Raw genomic sequence first — 19768 nt, forward strand, 5'->3', positions numbered from 1 at the left:
GAGCTCTGATTTCCTCACTTACTCCTCATATTGTTGGAAAAAGCTCCTCACCACCAGGTTTCAGGAACCCAAGGAATGGCTTCATTAAGGTGAAACATTGTCAGAAAGGAAGAAAGCTGGCTAAACATTCAGGAGCAGGAGCTGGAATGAGCAATACAGAGGCTTATCTTGCCTGCAGCTTAGAACAAACTTTGCAGTTCCTGGGTGTAAAATGTTTACTTACTTTTTACTTGGCAATAGTGCACAGGGAAGAGCTCTAGGAAAATTCCCTTGAGCCAGTGAAGCTTTCTATGAGCTGGCTACAAAAGCTTTTTATGGACATTTCCCTGAGCCTACAACTTCCAGTAATCAAATGGGTAAGTCTGTTATATATTAATAAAAAAAAAAAAAAAAAAAAAAACAAAAAAACAAAACCAAAAAGCAAGCAAAGCACACCCACACTTATGAAACAGTTTTTCTCCAGAGTAGCAGCTGTAGCTTTTGCTTTGCTCCAGCACTTGCATTGCCCTGCAATGTGCTGGATGTAGTCTGATCCTGACAATTTGAAAGTTGCAGCAGCAGCACCACATAAAAGCATAACCTTTGCCTGAAACCTGAGAGGAGCTTTTATGGTCTGTTCAATTGGCTCTTGTTCCCTTAAATATCCCAGCTTTTGAGCTCAGCTAAACTGATTGTCACCAGTTTCCTGAATTTAGGAATGAAACAGTTAATTAATCCAGGTTAATAGTATTAACAGGGTCTATTACAGTACTTAAGGTAATGACACACAGCTGTACTGTGCTTGTGCCAACACCTTGTCCAACAACCAGAGTTCCAGATGTAAGGACACCTCCCAGCTGCCTAAGTGCCAGCACTTTTACTACTGAATGCTGTTCTGCACAAACATTTAGTTAGAAAGCACAACTTTTAAATCTTAACAGTCTTGGTTTTTGGTTTTTTTTTTTTTTTTTTGTTTTGTTTTTTGGTTTTTTTTTTTTTTTTTTTTTCAGAAATAAGAGATTCACTGAAAGAATAAATCTTTAAAAAAAAAAAAAGATTGTTAATTTTGGACAATTTTGCTTTGTTTCTGATGTATCAGTTGTAGGCAGTTCACTCAGAAATCTGTAATAATACAGAGACACTGAAGAATCAGGACAATGCAGAAACAGCTGCCTGCTTATGTGAATCTGGTACTAGCACTTACTCATTTTACACTTTAAAAATCTACTGTCTTTGTTTTCTGGGTAGCTTGCTATTTTTTTAATAGCATAAATATAGAATTGTAGAATCATAACAAGTGAGAAAAGCTTTTTGAATTTCCTATACCCACCCTAGAGAAAAAGTGAGAACATTTTTATTAGACTAAACTGTGCTGCTATGCAACACCACTAGCATGCAGGGAGGGTAAATGAAGACAGACATGAACTGTGTATCAGATAACTTATTTTATTTATTCAATTTTCAACTTAATTTTGATGCTAAAAATTGGTCAAAGGCACTTCAAAGAAGGTATTTAAGAAACAAATCCTTATGGTGACCAATCCAGACAAATCACCGACTTTTATCTGCCATTAGGAACACAACTACCTATAACAGAAAAAAGTGAAACATTCACAGGTATTAAGTGGAGCATACTGTCCAGCAGCAATAGTCAATTCTTTTAGACTATTAATAACATTTGTGGAGTATTTTAAATACAATATGGTAAAACAAAGCAAATTACACTTTTGGAGTTCCACAGAAGATTTCTTGACAGAAAAAGGACAAAACTGCCTTTCCCAGTGGTCCTGTATTGAGGGGTCTATTTTTAACTGTGCGTGCACTATCAGCATCAGTAGCAGGTACAGCAGAGAAATAACCCACACTTTTCTGTCATACAAAGACAAAACACTCTGCTCAGATAACAAAGCATTTATAACAAGTCTATCAGCTACTCACTGAAATTTATATTTCTGCAAGCATAACAGAACAAATGGCAACAGCTGAAGAAAAAGTTATTTTTAATATAAACCAAAGCAAAACAAAGAAAGTGTCCTTAAAGGCAAACGTACTGTGAAAAGAGCTTCCACAAAATGAGAGATGGTATAAACATTACCAGCGTGTGACCTCTTAAATAACACAAATATAGACTGCAAAAATGAATTGGGAGTGAAAGAAGATTTAAACTGGTCTTTTTCTGCAAACAAAGATTAATACTCTCCACTGCAAATAAGCAATAATACTCTTATCTGATTAAGACCAGTGATCAGAAAGTAACTTCTTGCCGTTCTCAATCTTTCTGAAGTGAAACTATTTAATACAAGGTTAAAATGTTATTCTGTCACACTAGGGGACATTCTCACATCCACTGTCTGGTAATTTCAAGAAAACAGTTCAAAATTTTTAGATGGGTAATTTAAATCACTATGGTGCCAATGAAAGCTTCTAGGTTTTATAAAATTAAGAAAACTCTTTTAGAAACCAAAGCACAGAGCAATAATCTGCACAGCCTAAGTAAGCCCACGTTGCTGTGCTTCAGGAAGTCTCTCTATGTGAAATACAGTCTCCTTGGTCTGCAGAAAATTCTCCAACTCAATAAATACTTTCTCAAAGCACAAAGACCTGAGAGTGAAATAGCAGACTACTAATATTAGTGTAATATTGTACATGAAAATTGTACTAGCTGTTCACATTCCAACCTTGTCCACTGAGGCTTCTGAAGGCAGTGAGATAGAAACCAATTATTCCAGTGGTATCAGCTCATGGTTATGGCAATACAATTCAACAGAGAACAACAGGTCTCTGTTATCATCACAGAATGTAAAACCTGATACTTTTCTAGCTTGTCTGGAAAGAAAAAAAAGTCTTTGCAATGCTGTTATAAAGGCAAAAGAAATAGATTCAGAGGCCTATGCAAAAGGACACTTTAAAACAAAGACAGAATATTTGAAGAAAAGGCTACTTATTTCTCTGGGTAGGCCACCCATTTATCACAAGGTAGAATGTCCTTAGCCTTATTCTCTTCAGAAAGGGAACTTGCTCCTTTACTTTTCCAGTCTCTCTGAGGTCTTGCACATTTTGTGGAAAGGAATAATCCTGCCCTGCCCTGCTCTGCTAAACCCACAAGCCTCAACTGGGCAGCAGGCAAAAACTAGAACTGCTGCTGAGAAAAGGCTTCACCCCGAGCTCAGCAGTGGCTGGTTTACCTTGTTACCCCAGCAAACAACCTGTGTGGAGCTCAAACATCCTGCTTCCTCCTGTTCACCTGAGACTTACACTGATGAAACTAGAAAGCCAGAGACAGGATACTCAGGACAGTAAGGAACATGAAGAGGAAATGATTTTGCTTCACAGGACAGCACAGGGCAAACATATGACACAAATCTGCAGAAAATATGCAGGATTAGTTCTGCCTGTTGTGGTAGAAAGTCCTCAAATCCCCATGGATGAACTGAAGAGAGCAGAAACAAAGGAACTGTACAGAAGTTCAACAGATCTACATGGGCTGAATTTAAAAGAGATTAGGTTGGGATCTTGATTTCATTTTATAACTTCCTTAAGTATTCCTAAATATTTTAACATCTTGTTTGAACAATGTCATTGGAGTTATCAATTCCATATGGATTTCACAATATGATTGGTTTGAGATGCATGTGGGATAAACATCTAACCCACAGAAGGAAGCACCTGTCAGCATGTTAACATCCACTGTCCTCTGGACAAGCATCCCTCTGACTACAGCAAACTGGGAACTTTTTCCTTTCTTAAACCAATGCAGTTACAATGTTCTTCTTAATTAATGTAAAATAAAGCTCGTGTCCCTATCAGTACTTCAGAAGCAGTGCTGCTCATAAAGACCAACAGATTTAACCCTGCAGGAACTATTTAATCAATACTTGATAGAGGAACTCGGCCTATATTCAGGCAGAGAAGATATATGCAGCATTTCAACACCATGAGCCATTTCAGTAATTACCATCAAGCTGCAGAGCAATGGTCAGAAAGAAAATTGTGATTTTACTGTTGGACAACAGAAAGAACTGCAATCTCCACTAGAACTATCTTTGGAAAAAAAAATTCCAGTACTTTATGGTAACATCATCCTCCAGGAACATCCTGAAGAACCAGCAGTAGTAAATAAGGCTGTCTGCTACCATTATGTGCCCTTTTCAAAACAGTGACTGGAGGTAATTAGGTTATGTCCAAATTCATCAATATGATGAAGGTGAAAAATAACAAAAAGATGAAGAAACTTTTGTTCAAGTGTGGAATAAAAACACATCACGCTTAAATTCCCATTCCCCATACTGCTATTCACTCAATTTGAAAAGGAGAAAACCAGAAAGTTTTATATTAACTCTATAAAACATACATTTGGCCTCTGAAAAAAAAAGCAGTAATTAAAACACCTATTTTGTCCCACACCAAGAAAGTGTTTCCAGTTAAAAGGCAGAGATACTTATGAAGCAGTGGAGAAAGTTAATGCACTTTGAAAGATTCCTGCATTCAGGCTTACTTACCTGAATAACTATGTACTTCAGCTTCAAAAACAGCGAAAAAAGATAATTTAACACTTTGTACTAAAAAAGATAACAAGAAGCAGATACAGAATTTTTTTTTTAAACTGGAAGAAAAAATGTTCAGAAGAGTGAAATTAAGTACTTCAACCAAATAAACTGGCTTTGGTGCAGTTTTAAAATAGGACATTTCTGTATCTGAAAATTTTAATCTCTAGTGAAAATTAAAACAGAAACAAACTAATTAGAAGTGTGGCTGAAACAAAGTTGTTACAATGCAACTTCACTAAGATACTATTCTTCCTGGTTTATGTGGCAGGTGTGATGGAAGACAGACCTTGATTTTCAAAAACATCTACCTTATGCTGAGAAATGCTAAGATGATTTTTTATATCCATTCAACCAAAAGCATAAGTCAACAAAAGGGGGGAAAAAAGCCACAGGCAAATATGTAAGCAGCTTGCATTACCTCAGCAATTTAAACAACAGTAACTGTTTCAGGTTTCTCTCCAGATATTCCGCCCCAAGAACTTCATATTGTTTTGCACAACAGCATTTAAAAATTTGTAAGTAATTCATAGCAGTGAATTCTGTTTCTGAAACAATTCACATAAATCTTGTGGGTGAAATACTGCCACTCTTGTTAAGGCAAAGCAGATTGGAGACTCTAATTCCATGTCTCTGCCTTACTTTTAGGGCAAGGTACACAAAGTAACTTCAAGATGTTGAGAATACTTCAGAAAGGCATCATATAGTGTTCGACTGGGCAGCATCCAATTCTAATATTAGAACTGACTTAATGGAAAGGACATAGAGGAGAAAAGAAAAAGCAACAGAAATACTGTACGATCATCTGTGAACCTGTCCACTATGGTTTTTATACAAATTCTTCCAGATGTTGTACCAGAGCAACCTTCAACTTCACAGCTTTAGGGCCCCAAATTTTCGTAAGCAGGGCTGCAAGGTCACCCTATCCCAAGCAGTCAGAGCCAACACCAGACTCTGTTGTCCACAGGGTGACAAGAAGTGCTGCCAACTTGATTTTTGAAATAAGAATTGCCAGGAGTAATTTCAGTCCACAAGCTTCATGCACAAGTTTGAGGAGACTCTTACTCATTAAGCTGGCTTCTTTTTGGTTTTTTCAAAGTCTAATTAGCTCTCTGAAATTTTCTGCTTTAGCTTTTGATTATCCTCCAGTGCTCCACTTTTGCTCTGCTCTTCTGGATTCTTTGACAAATCAGGATTGTACCTATACAAATAACCATACGGACGAAGATGATAAATCAAATATTCCAAATGATACATAGTCACAGAGTCAACATAGTGGAATGAAACTGCTAGATCAGAGCAGCATCCAGGACCCTGAAACACAAAACAAAGCAAAACAATCAGAAAGAATTGCAAAGCATGCCCTGGATTAAATTCAGGGGAGATTAAATTGGGGAGAATTCAAAGAGTCTAAATGCATTAAATCTGCATACTTGATTTAATGAGAAGAAATTCACTACCATCAGTCATACATATACTTCAAAAGTTAATGTTAGGCAAGCAAAATGTACCAGACATATCTGCCAAAGCATCTTTCCAAAATAAAGCTGACTAAGTCTTTTGCTTCTGTGATCAAGCCAGTGAAAAAACTAGCTGCCCTCATTAACGTCAGAGGTTTTCAGCTTTTCCATAGTTAATTTTTGATGCTGGTATTTAAACAGCACCAAAAGCAGCAAGCAGGCCTAAATGAGTTACATTTACATATGAAACAATACACACCTGTTACTTACGTCAGCTTTCAGACAGAATGTATAAGCAAGATGTGTGTGTCCCTGCACCTGTGTTTGTTAACATATTATACAGTTTGGCAATATTGCCAGTATCTAACTTCCTACTGACATAAAGTTGTAACAAGTAATTGCAGAATTTTGTTTGAAATGTCTTGATTTCATTGACATTAGTAAGAGCTATAGGATCATTGCTAACACATTTGTCACAACTTATATTTTATAGTTCAAATTCAGCTTTGAGACCTCTTTTCTGGAGCAAAGTTCTGGGGTTTCTTTTTTCAGCAGCTTTGACTGCAGACTTCCTAATATTTCAAATCCAACTGGAACTAAGATTAAATATTTAAGGACACCAAAGAGAACAACTGTTATGTAACTGTCGTTCTTTCAATACTTACTAAGTTTCATCAATATAGCTTGATTTTGATACCAGATGAAGTAGTCTCTACCCAACCACAGGTATGACAGGACAGGACCACATAGGCAATTTCCATTATGAATCAGTTACAGATGGAACTGTCCACAGCTCAGCCACCCATGCACTGCAGCCTTAGCTGAAGCTGCAGCCTCCCAACACACTAAATACAGTATCATACAGCAGGTTTAAGCTACAGAAAAGCTTTAGCTGCTGAACACAAGGATAAAAATAGATTGCTGCTTTACAATGAAAAAGAATCCACTGAAGAACCAGACTCTTTTTTCCAGCTTTAATATGTAAAATATTCCAAATCCTGTTCTTAAATTCTTTCACCTAGTGCTAACTCACACATCACATGTTCACACATAACATAAGATGCACTTGACAAAATTGATACCAGGTTCCTCAGGACTTACCTCTACAGCAGGATAGTAATTGTAATTCCAGTACCAGAATGTTTTTGGTAGGTATCCTCTGATTAAATGATGTTCTGGAACAAATGGATGAAAGGTTTCTCTACCACTTGTATCCCTAGAATCTCCTGCTTCCACATTGATTATCTCCATGCATTTTCCTAGTGCCAGATCTTCAATAGAGGAACTGTGAGTGCATTTGTTGGTTTTAAATGCAGCAACAAACCTCTTCAGAGCTTCTTTGCTCAGAACATACCCTGCTCCTCCACTCATGTAGCCCTGCTTCACATAAGGCTTAAACCTTCTCCCGAAGTATATTGGTTGTTCAGGACTGTATTTTGAAAGAAGCCATCTCAAATTGTCCAATATAACATATGTATCATCGTCTGCTTTCATAAACCAATCAGCATCATCAAAATAATTGTCATATACATATTGAAAAGCTTTAATAGTCTTCCAGTACAGTTGATCCCTGCCTTCTTTGGTTTCTAGGCCCACAGCTGGGAAGTCTTTATTTTCCTCAGAGCTCATAAAAAGTACTTTATTACAGCGTTGGGCCCAAGTGGCCTTAACATGCTTGGCTTTCTTTTCTAGGTTTTGCGGTCCAGTCATGACCCAACACAGTATTTTCACCTTGTGATACAGTCCTTCTGCAATATTTTTATCCTCATCTAAAAAAAGAGGAAAGTTGTAAAACCATATTAGATGTGATTGCCAAACAAACTCACAGCAACCTCCCCTCAGACATTCTGTTTCTAGATGAGAAAAGACATGCAGACAGAAAAGAGGCTTTTGCTTCCAAATGTATCAGTTAATGAACTCTATACTAGATTCTGGAAGGAAACAAGCAAGACTCTCAAAGATTAAAATTCTTAAAGCTATTTCAATTTCACAAGATAAATGAGAGTGTAAGAGTCATATCAAAATGTGTGTCTGTTCAGGAAAACGTTGACTTTAGAAAACCTTGATTTGTGCATAGAAACTACTTGGAGGCAACCTCTTGGTCTTGGAAGACTAATGAAAATTTAAAAACAGAATATTTTTGCCATTCACAATGAATACAACTGTATCATTACAACACAGAAAGGCCAAAAAGCTGATAGGCTCTTTAATATATATTCATGTTAACTAACAAAACCTAATGATTTTTTTAAAACACCAAAATACTTTTAAGTATAAAGCCAATGGTAAACCAGAAACAATTTGACAGGTTATTTAGGATACTATGAAACTACTATTATTGTTGATACTATGTTTTTATTTGAGGCAGTCCAGAAGAATAAACACAGTTATCTGAGGTGTGAAACAATGTTTTTCAAGCTACCAAAGAAACATTTTCACTTGATAGGCACAGAAAGATTTTAACTCATGTAAAAGAATATTTCATGGACAGTGAAATCTGCATAATTGGTACTAAAATACTCCAGCTTACACTTTATGCTGTAATAAAAATGTAAACAAAACCACTATTCAGTAGACCCCAAGAGAAAAAACTTATTTAGATGTAACTTGAACATGGGGAAATGGAATGAAAATGATTCATATAAATTCTTGGCAGTGAAGAAGCGATGTTTTGCAATGCATGAAAATGGAGGACATTTGCTAATCAGCCAGGTGTAACAAAATACCTTTATGCTGTCCAGCATCTGCATTGAAATTCATTTGTCCTTGCAGCTGATTGTTGTCAATATCTGCTAAGTGTTGACCATGTGGATCATTGTGAAGAACATGAGGCTGGATTTTAACCTGTTCTTCTAGTATAATGCTAAACAAAAGATAGCAGACGAAAAATCCTATTGCTGAGCCAAAAGTGAAGGTCAGAAGGTTCATCAAAGACTTAGAAGAGGCCATCTCCTGAAGATGAGACACTGTCAAAACCAAATTAAAAATACATTAAACTTCACATAGAAATCAAATCTAAAACTAGTATTTATACAACATTTAAACAAGAATGTATACACTGAAGTGCAGTAGCTTTATAAAACTGTAATATACGTACATTTTTTATCCTCTTCAGCCTACAAAACTGCACTTTAAAATGCAGTTTAGCTATGAAGCTAAAAGATGATGATCAATGGCAATCTACAGGTCAAGATACAACATAGTCACAAGATGTTCTTAAAACTCCAGCCAAATGTATATTACAGGAATTCTTAACATATGTCAATCACAAACAGATTTCAGAGTTATAAAAGCAAATCTACTCCCAAAGTAGGGCAGTTGTCCTTACATTTTTAGGAATTAGTGAGGATTGACTTTCAGAAAAAAGAGTAAGACAACATCTGAATTTTCATATAGCAACACTCCTTTTTCAAAGGAAGAGAAGAAGAAAGTACATCAGCCTTGAAGCCTCTTCTACACTTCAAAAACTTTGTATCCTATTAATAAAAACACCCCTTCATATCAGCACACCCTTGCTGACCATTTTTATTAAATCAAATAACCTATGCCTGCATAAAGGGAGTTGGCATCAGAAATGAGTGTGAATTTTAATATATTAAACACTTGAAAACCAATTTCAAGTGTTGAGGGTTTTTCATCTTCAGAAAAGTTGAGCTATTTTCTAATAATTCATGACTAAACTACAAAAACATTGACTATTAAATACACACTGAATTCAAGCCAGAGCCTTATAAACAAATCAATGATGTTCCCTCCACTAGGATCATTATTAATGACAGTGGGCAGAAGCCAATTTAGTTCATGAGGGAGCCCAAAAAAGAAAATTTTGGATTGCACAGAGCATCGACAAAAACCATCGATCAGAGAAGAGCTGCAGCCACCAAAACAACTCATTTAGCCTGCACCCCCCTCCTCTCACTGCCTGGGCAGTGTACTGGAAACAGGCTGTCCCCAAGCAAGCTGCATGAATCACTGGGCAGCAACACACACTCCAAATTCCAGCTTTCTGTCTGTTCTTCTGCTCTCCTGAAGGGAAAGCAAAGGATGGAATGCATGTGTGCATGTTGTTAGGTTGGCACTTTCAGAAATCCATCAGATTTACTTTACATGTGCAGATCAAGACCATTTGAGAGTGAAGCAGCTCACACATGGTAACGTTTTTCTTTCCACACTGCTAGAAAAAGGAAAGAAAATTGAAAACACAACTCGAAGCACAAAATAAAAATCAAGAAATGTACAGGGTATATAAAACTTAAATTATTGTAACTGTGCTTGATAAGGAGCTGTAGTTCCTTAATACAAACAAGCACATCATAAAATTTTTTAACTGCACATTGTCTTCCCTCAATTCAGTACTACATCTTGGTGGAGACAAGAGATTGCCTTTAGACATGACATCACAAAGTAAAGAACTGACTGTACAATCATTTGTGACCCAGCCTTGAAAAAATTACTTGGTTTCTAGCTTTATTTCTATTGTCTTTTACATCACTAAACTGAGAAAAAAACATGAGTATTTTGATCAGGTGCTTAAAAAAAAAAAAAAAAAAGAAGAAAAAAGGCAAAACTCACAAAACCTTTGTCAAAAAGCTCAGGCATACAAGCAACCTATGACAATGCAAAGGATCTGCTGTACTAAGATTTTTTTGGTTTTGTTTTTGCTTGCCTCTTCTATCACCATAAAGTCCTCTCAAAATTTGCAATACACATAGGGAGATGGCCAAACTAAAACAATGCCTTCTTTTGGTATATTCAAAGTGGGGAAATATACAAACCCATGCATGGGTGTAGCTACCCACAGTGTAGCTACACCACCTTCTAGAAGTAAAGGTCTCCACTGTTCTATTTTCCAATATTAGGTGTCTCTCTGCCATACAATTTCAGTTATCTGTTCCAGCAGCTGTTAAAATTACTCTTGCTTGGAGAGAAAAAAATGAAAATAATTTGAAAATAATTGCTGCTCATTTAACTATGAAATTATATACAAGTGAATTCTGTCAAAAAATTAAATGTGCTGAAATGCTGAAAAAAGAAAAAGGTGCTTTCATCACACTGGAAATCAGAAGCTGATTTGGCAGTACTTCACATACAAAGAGGATTTCTTAGGGCAGGTAGTAGCTGTACTTCATATTTGATACAAAATGCCTCCAGTTACAGTTTTCAATCTAAAATAATCTGCTTATCATTCTACCAATTTTTTACCAACAGGATGGGTCACTGTAAACATTTGTGGGTGCATAACCACATGTTTGTAAACTCCAACAGTAAAAAGGACAGAAATTTTCATTTTTTAATGATAACTTGATATTTCACATAAATTGAGTCTTTTAACTCGACAGCAAAAATGACTGAACACTACAGCATTACACTAGAAGCAGAAAATGCTTAAAAGGAAGGTCAGTTGACAGATAATAAACATCCCTGCTCCTTGCTGATATTCTTTTCTACACATGGATTTATTCAGGGGGAAGACACGCAAAACATTTAAGGCCAGGCTGGGTGATGCTTTGAGCAACCTGATCTAATGAAAGGTGTCCCTGCTCATGGCAGGGGGTTGGACTTTAAAAGAGTTAGATGATTTTTAAAGGTCCCTTCTCCCTTCCAACTCAAACCATTTTGTGATGCTACAAATCTATTACATTCAGAAAAGGAAACATCTCTTTTTACTTCTTGAGTTAAAAAACACTATGTAAAAAAAAACCCTACAATAAAAGGCTAGGTTTGAATTTAATTTATGCTCCACTGCTCTATAATGGAAGCTTAAATAAATATAGATATTTAGATATTCATGTAAGTAGCCCTCTTCACATCTATCAAACCAACAAATATTTTCAAATTCTATCACAACAGTCATTGAAGATTTGGTTCTAAATTTAAGTTTCATGAGTCAACAATTTCTACATCTTCAAGCTTATAGAAAAACTATTTTTCCTGTGCTAGGGGCTGCTGAACCTGGCAGCCCGCTGATGACAAGGCTGCTGCAACTCCCTGTGCCCAGATCCAGCCAGGCTGAGGATGTACTTCCATAGCTGTGCATGCAAAGATGCATATACACATGGCTGACCATAGAGATCAGCACAGATAAAAACAAGTGTTCATGCAGACACAAACATGGCCTGGCCTTATGCTGCTACTCCCCATAGCTGCCCAGGGAATAAACACATACACACAATATGGATCCCTCTGTAACTGGTCTCAGACCCTCAACCTATTCAGGAGCCAACCCTCATCCTCAGACTCCCCAGAGCCCTGCTGGGTTGTCAAACTGATGACCCTCTGATCTCACTAGTACCTGTTTCACACTTACAGCTGCCTCAAAGCCTGCCTCCCAAGCCTCTTAATCCTACTCACTGGCTAGCCCTGTGTGATACTCACGAGCAACCTCACACTGGCATCCTTGCCAAGACTGTACTCACGCACTCCACTCTCCCCAGTTACAGGCACTGCAGAGTGTGCAGGCACTGCACACACACACAAGCCTCTGTGGCTCACAGCCCCACTCCAGCTGCTGGGCATTTACGCCCTCACTCACTCCAGTCCCTCCAGCTGCTGGAACAGCAGTCACAGAGGTCCCTACAACTTACTGTGCATCTCCAGCTGCTGACACTTAGAGCTCAGTATGCACACAAGAATAGGGCACAGAGTCCTCTCGCTCAGCAAAACATTTAGAAAGGCACCTTAATAAGAGAAGAGGACAGGCTGTGGCAATCTGACTCAGGACAGTCAAACAGACTGACCAGCCACTTGTTTCTAACTGACCAAGCCCTGTATCTCATCCTTTTATTTTCCCATACTTGTTCTTCCTCAAACCACCTTCCTTTAGTCCCTCCCAGGAGCACCCCATAATTTTGTAACGTCACAGGATGCTTTTCTCTTGCACCCCATATGACCCATATTTTCTAGGCAGATCTTGTGAGCTGTTCCAGACAGCTCTCCTGGGGACTTCTGCTGCATGTCACACCTGGGCAATGGGGCTGGTGGCTCCCCAGTGACAGAACCAGGGGCTGACTCCTATGATGAGACTGTGCCTCTGTGCATTCAGCTGGAGAGCCTTTGAACATCTTAATCTAAATTACTGCTCTCACACTGCTGTTCCAATAAGGGCTTTAAGGCCACTTCCACAAGCCAATGGAAATTTAGGAAAAAAACATGCAATATGAATATATGGCAAGAGTTTGGCCCCACTGCCAAAAGAAAACAATCCCATCACTTCTAAAATTAATAATTTTACACAAACTTTGATGAACTTGGATCATGTACAGAAACACATTAAACAAAATATCAAACAATACCTCGACCCCAAAACAACATAATGACGAAAAAACCCAAAAACCCCTGCATCCGGCAAATCTGAGAATTTGAAATTTACAGAACGGAGAATATAACTCTAATTTTAAACACCTTTATCCCACTATCATTCCATAATCACTTTAAGATTCTATTAAGTTAAACCTACATACAAAGCTGATTCTTTCTTGTATCCCTTAATTAGGAATCAAGCGGGCATTTCTGAGGCCCCATTATGAAACAATGTAAATATCCTTTGAGAGCTGCATAATTAGCAATGAAATTGATCTCTACCACCATGTCCTTAACAGTCAAGCAACACATCGGAATAATTCGTAAATAAAATAAAATGTAGAAAAAACGTAGTTAGCTGTGCAAACAGGCTTTCTGCTCCTTAAGTCATATTTATTGCTAGTTGCTCTGTATATTCATATGCTTCTGAAATGCAGCTATATGAACAAACTGTGCATTTGCTAATGTTGTCTGCATCTAGGATTCCTGTGAGGTTTTGCAGTTTCCTATCGACTAAGCACAGATTATATCTTTCCATTTTAAACATCTAATGCTGTAAGCATTTCTTTCAAAATAATTCCTGCTTGTTCTACCAGCAAATACAAACCATCAAATCAAGGTATTTCGGCATAGGAGGCCAACAATCGCACTGAAACGAGACGTGTGACAATCCACAGTGCCGGTGAGCTGGAAGGAAGATCTGGCTCCTCCTTCCTCATTCCAAAAGCTGACGCCGTCCTTCGGCAACAAGTGCCCGTGCCCGAAGCGCGGCTCCCCGGCGCTCTCCCAGCCCAGCCGGGCTGCGGGCGCCCGCCCAGGAAGTCCCCGCTGCGGGGGCGGGAGCAGCGCCTCCGGCTGCCCGGGCACCTTGCTCCCTCCGCTGGGCTCCGAGGGACTCGCGCTTCCCAAGGAGCCCCCTGCGCTGCCGCCTCTCCTTCCCAGGCGTGCGGCCGGGCACCTGCCGTCCGTGCAGCCTTCTCGCCGCGGGGTGACACGCAGCGCCCCGGCCGCCTCCTCCCGCCCCGTCCCCGCGCACAGGACGCACCCCGGCGCCTTCTTCCGCGTCGCCCCCGCGGGCGGGACGCTGCCCCCCGAGGCCCGACCGCCCCGCCGCGCCCGGCCCGGCCCGGCCCGGCGCCCCTCACCTCTCGGGCCGGCGGGGCCCCGGTGCGCGCTCAGCCAGCCGCAGGCGGCGCGCAGGGCAGGGGCAGGGGCAGGCCCCGGGCCCCGCCGCCCCGCGCCGCCGCCGGCCCCATCGCGCGGCCGCCCCGCGCCGCGCCGCGCTGCGCACACCCCGGGGCGGGCGCGAGAGCGGCGCCGCCCCGCCCCAGCGCGCGCTCATTGGCCGGCGGGCGGCCCGGGGGCGGGGCTGTGCCGCGCGCGCGGCCTTAACCCCGTTCCCGCCGCGGCGCCGCTCCGCCGCGTGGCAGCGCGCGCGGGGGAAGCGCGGGCCCGGCGGCGATCCGCCCCTTCCTCCGTCCGCCGGGGGCGCGGACACCTCCCGGGCCGGGCCGGACCGCGAGCAGCCCGCGCCTCCCGGTGTGCGGCGGAGCGCGAGGGCGGGCGCCCCGGGAGCGGTGGCGGGGGCCGGCCTGTCTGCCGTGCGCGGTGGCTCGGCCGCACTTCGACGGGAATAAATATCCCTGGGGGAAAGGGGAGGGACTGAGGAGCGCGAAGCGGCGGCTCCCGGAGCCGCTGGCGGTCGGTAAACGGCGCGGTGCCCCCGCGGCACGGCCAGGGAGATGCCCCGGGCAGCGCAGCCCGCCCGCCCGCCGCCGCCTTACCGCGCTCTCGGCCCCTGGTCCTGCCTGGAAGCGGCAGCGCCGGGCGCTCAGGCCGGGCTGCGGAGCTCCGCTGCGCTCCAGCCCCTCATCCCCTCACTTCAGCCGCTCTGGAGCCGCTGCTCTTCCCAAATACCATTAGGCAACTGCAAGGGATGTTGCTAGGATACCGAGCCCTCTGCAATCGCTTCTCATCTCCCTGTGCTAACGCTGCTTACCTTTCCCACAGCTCTTGACGTTTGTCTCGGTGATTTCCGTAAGAAAAAAAAACATATTAAATAAGAAGAATTGTCGATTTGGAAGGTGTTTTTCATTACAGTGTAACTGAAAAATAGCATTTTGCAAGCACATCTTGCAAGGTAGATAATGGAGTTCTGCAGTTGATAAATAGAGGGTTTGTTTGGGGGGTGTGTGTGTGGTTTTTAACTATTGGGTGCAGGTATGTGCAGGGAAGAACTGGTCCATGCTGAGGGCCATTAGTGTTTCTTTAAATGGAGGTCACAGCACACACTGTTCTTGATTTTCCCCCTCTCTTTTTCCATCCGTCCTCGACCATGTCCATGGGTTCAGTCCAAACCATAGGTTTCCCTCATCGTAGGTATATATCTGTGTATTTTTCTTCTGTCTCCCCTCTCCCCAAAACAATTACCTCAGGGGTGTGCCTTTTCATCTCCATTTTCATGTCTATTTTTACTTCTTTTTCTCTCGATGACGGTCACACAGAATCACAGAACCATTTAGGTTGGAAAAGACCTCCAAGATCACCGAGTCTGACCTATGACTAAACACCACCTTGTTAACTAGACCATGGCACTAAGTGCCACATCCAGTCATTTCCTGAACATCTCCAGGGACAGTGACTCCATACCTCCCTGTGCAGTCCATCCCAATGTTTAACAGCCCTTTCCATGAAGAAATTATTCCTGATGTCAAATCTGGACTTCCCCATGTGCAGCTTGAGGCCATTTCCTCTTGTCCTGTCACTGGTTGCCTGGGGGAAGAGCATGGCCTTGCCCTGGCCTCAAAGTCCTTTCAGGCAGAGTGATAAGTCTCCCCTGAGCCTTTTTTTTCTCCAGGCTAGACATCCCCAGCTCTCTCTGCTGCTCCTCATATGACTTACACTCCAGACTGTTCATCAGCTCCATTGCTCTTTTCTAGACATTCTCCAGCACCTCAATGACTCCTGAAGTGAGGGACCCACAGCTGGACCCAGCACTAGAAGTGCAGCCTTGAGTCGTTCAGGAGATGCTGAATGTACCAATTTAGGAAGCTCCCATGTCCCACATTGCTCTGGGTTACAGTTTCTCACTCCTGCCCCATCCCACTCTGCTACCCCTGTTAAATAAAAATTACAAGCAACTTGGTGAATAGTATCTTCCTGAACTAGTTCCATCAGAAGAAAGGGCAGGCTTGGAGGGCAGAAGTTTGATTGACATTAAGAAAATCAACAATAAATAATAAAAAAGACAATGGAAATTGCAAAGGCTATATATAAAAAAAAAAAAAAAGTGTCTATTTTCTTGTTTCCCCTTTTTTTACCCCCGCCAAATTTGGATAGAATTACTGTCCATCCCATGTCCAGTGCATGCTTTAAATTTCAAAAATAGATTAAGTGATGTTTTCAAACTGTTTTATATTGCAGATAATGCAGCATGTCTGAGTTGAATACAAGACTTCAGTTTTGCCTGGTGAACTTTAAAGCCTGGTCTTGCATCAGAGGAGTTCTTCTGTCAAGGACTGGGGCCCATGAATATTACACACCCATAAATGTATGCATGCAGTGCTTCACTTTTTTTCATACTGACATGTTCATTGAGCTGTTTCACTGTTATGCTACTTAGAAAAGGAAATTTCAGAGAGAAGGTAGAATGTGCTGTAACTTAACAAAAGCCACATCTTGCCTATTAATATTGGTACAAAAGGTTTGCTTTAACAAATGTGACTGGTTTGGCCATGTTGTAAGGGCTGTTTAATATCTTATGGAGATATTTACATGCCATACAAACAAAGAGGTTTTTTGTTTTGTTTGGTTTTGTTTGTGCTTTTTTTTTTCCCACTCAGGGGAAGATGAACAGTCTCTCTCACAGCTCTCTAGCAGCAATCTCTTACAGTTCAGGGTAAGGAAACAGTCCCTTCCAAGTGACTGCCTTACATCTGTAATGGTAGCAAACACTTCCACAGCTTCTGTGCACTGCCTCTGGGTGGATGGTGCGGGGAAAAGCAATTCTCTTGTTCTGAGGCAGAAGGGGGAGCAGCCTGGTGCTCTGTCTTGCTTCCACAATGTGCAGATCTACTTGATCACAGTCCCCTTCTACATAAATTTACTACTGCTATGGGAAATTCTCAGCTGCTGAGAAAGCCCAACAGTTTTGGGGGACGCAGTCGTATCACTGTAATATGGCAAGGAGATTCACACCACTTGCCTTCTGGCACACATGGCTGGGAACAAATGAAAGGGAAACACAGTTTCTAGTACTTTAATTTAAAAAGGAATCAATCACTTTGGTCTTCATATCAGTAAATACAAAGAATGAGACCTTTCCCTATCTAGGAGGGCCAGCCACATTCGACATAAAGACTGTTTTGAGCAGGGCAAAGCAGAGCAGCAGGCCCTTAATCCCTCTGCTCATCACTAGGGAAGTCTCTGTGAGATAATTGCCTGGGCATTTCAATGCCTGCACCCTCTGGAGAGCACTCTGGAGTACGGACCTTCCATAAAAGCCCACTCAGAGATCAGCTACTGCTCTCAACTCCCCCCATTTCCATGCACAGGAGTCTGGAAACACAGGTTTCTAGATAGGAAAGCTCATACAAAGTTAAGGCAGAAGGCAAAATGCAACAGCTGCTGTGAGCCTTTGCAATTTGGCAAGTCACTGACTACAGACATATCATTTAAATATGTAATTGCTATCTAATAAACATCTGTGGTGAAACTGACTGCCTTCTGTATATAGCTTTCTACAAGCTAATGGCTGTTAAGGAATGATGTTTTCTTAACATTTTGTTTAATTTCAAATGGTCTTGTATTGAGTCCATTTATGCCATTGTTTTATAGGTCATTAGCAAGACCACAGAAATACATATTATGTAAGTAATTTCCATGTATTTTGACTAAAAGTTACTTTTGTGTTTTCTTTTCACTCCTATTTGATCACACAGCCAGATTAAATTGAATGCCTTACTTGTTTAATATTATTTATAAAAGATCTCACTAACTTGACCATTCACATTTAGGAAGGCCATTATTCTCTAAAAAACCTATTATCCATTCTGTGCCCATTTATGAACCCACAAGTTGTAGTTCCAGGCACACTGGACCAGATCAAGTTTGAGAATTACACATACCAACTCTAATTCCTGGGAGAGAACAAAGGCCTTTAGAAAAGTCAATGGAGTTTCAATTTACCACCACACCTTTGCCCACTTGACTCGGGGCAGGACGCACTAATTTGCTGCTGGGGTGTCCTGGAACAATCAGAACTGTATATGGAGCTGTAAAAGTAAATTATTCACTATGGTAAGATTACTGTGTGAGATAAAGTGTATTTTAATATAATAAAGAAGTATGAGTGTACCACCCCACCTTCCTTTTTCCAGTAAGAACAGCAGCTAGCTGAAAGTCTGACATCCTGTTATGATACGGAACTTTACGCACTGCATTTCTTGCACAAACAATAGTGGAACGGCCAGGAGTGGAATAATACACATTATTGATCAGTGAAGTTCGAAGTACTGTCTTCATTGAAACAAATGTACAGTCTCTACACTGCTGTTCCTGCTGACCAAATCTCCTTGCAACAAACAATTGACTTAAAACAAGCCATTGTGAACTTTCAGATTAGTATTCAGTGTAGATTAGTATTCAGCGTGTGCCAAAAACTCAGGTCGTACATTTCAAGTGGCAGAATAAGGAATTAATCACTGGATCTTGATAAAAATTCATTCAAAAGAACAGTCCTATAAAATTTGAAGTAAAGGGAATTTTTCATTATCAAAATCAAAAATATTAATTATCTTTGTATTTTCTTTGGAAATACCAGATAAAATGTAATGGGCTTTCATTCTGGAGACTGCAAGAAAAGCACTTGGCACAAGGTTTCTATCCTGCTTACAGATCTGCACCAAAGCCCACTTCAAAATTCTCTGGGCTAATCTGTTTCTCTAGGTGAAATAGGGCCAGAGACCATTCTTCAACAGAGATATTTCACAATTTTTCAGTTCAAAATAAATTGAAAGCTGTGTTGTAGCCCATCAGAATGAGATTTTCATATCATGAAACAGAAAACAACACTCATTTTCAGTGCTGTGGAAGATGATGGGCAGGCATAAAGGAGCACTGACTGGTTAGGAAGCCTGCTGGGATTACCCTGGATGGACCCAAACCTCAGCCTTGTCCATACTGCTCTTTAAAAATAACTCTTGGCAAGCATTACTTCATTACCTTGCCTAGAGATTTTCTCAAGGAAATACTACCTGGCAGAGACATAAGTCACGTCAATGAGTTAATAATTAGCCTCTCATACTTTGTTTTCTGGCCCTGATTTATTTGTAACAAATAACCTCGTAAACCTTTAAGCACTTAAGAAAAATGTGTGTCTCTCTTAATTCTTGTTGCTGATATATTTCTGTATAGATAAGTATTTTCCCATTTATTTTACATATGCACACAAAAGTTAGCCAGGACAGGGGCAGATATTTTATCTGT

The 19768-nt window shown here is 40.8% G+C and overlaps 1 protein-coding gene across 2 annotated transcripts; it reads right to left on the reverse strand.

Annotated features, from left to right (window-relative positions):
* Positions 1-1409: 1409 nt before the first annotated feature.
* On the reverse strand, positions 1410-14550 carry C1GALT1 (core 1 synthase, glycoprotein-N-acetylgalactosamine 3-beta-galactosyltransferase 1). 2 transcript variants are annotated; one of them, XM_056484583.1, is made up of 4 exons: positions 14428-14550; positions 8710-8949; positions 7085-7752; positions 1410-5837 (listed from the first exon to the last, which is right to left on the reverse strand). In XM_056484583.1, the coding sequence occupies exons 2-4, from the start codon at positions 8930-8932 to the stop codon at positions 5628-5630; spliced, it is 1101 nt and encodes a 366-aa protein (XP_056340558.1). In that variant the 5' UTR covers positions 8933-8949; positions 14428-14550; the 3' UTR covers positions 1410-5627. The 2 variants fall into 2 exon arrangements, with proteins under 2 accessions (XP_056340558.1, XP_056340556.1); XM_056484581.1 differs by lacking the exon at positions 14428-14550 and adding an exon at positions 13890-13945.
* Positions 14551-19768: the final 5218 nt, after the last annotated feature.

The sequence above is a fragment of the Oenanthe melanoleuca genome, chromosome 2 (assembly GCF_029582105.1).
Source record: "Oenanthe melanoleuca isolate GR-GAL-2019-014 chromosome 2, OMel1.0, whole genome shotgun sequence".
Lineage (NCBI taxonomy): Eukaryota > Metazoa > Chordata > Aves > Passeriformes > Muscicapidae > Oenanthe > Oenanthe melanoleuca.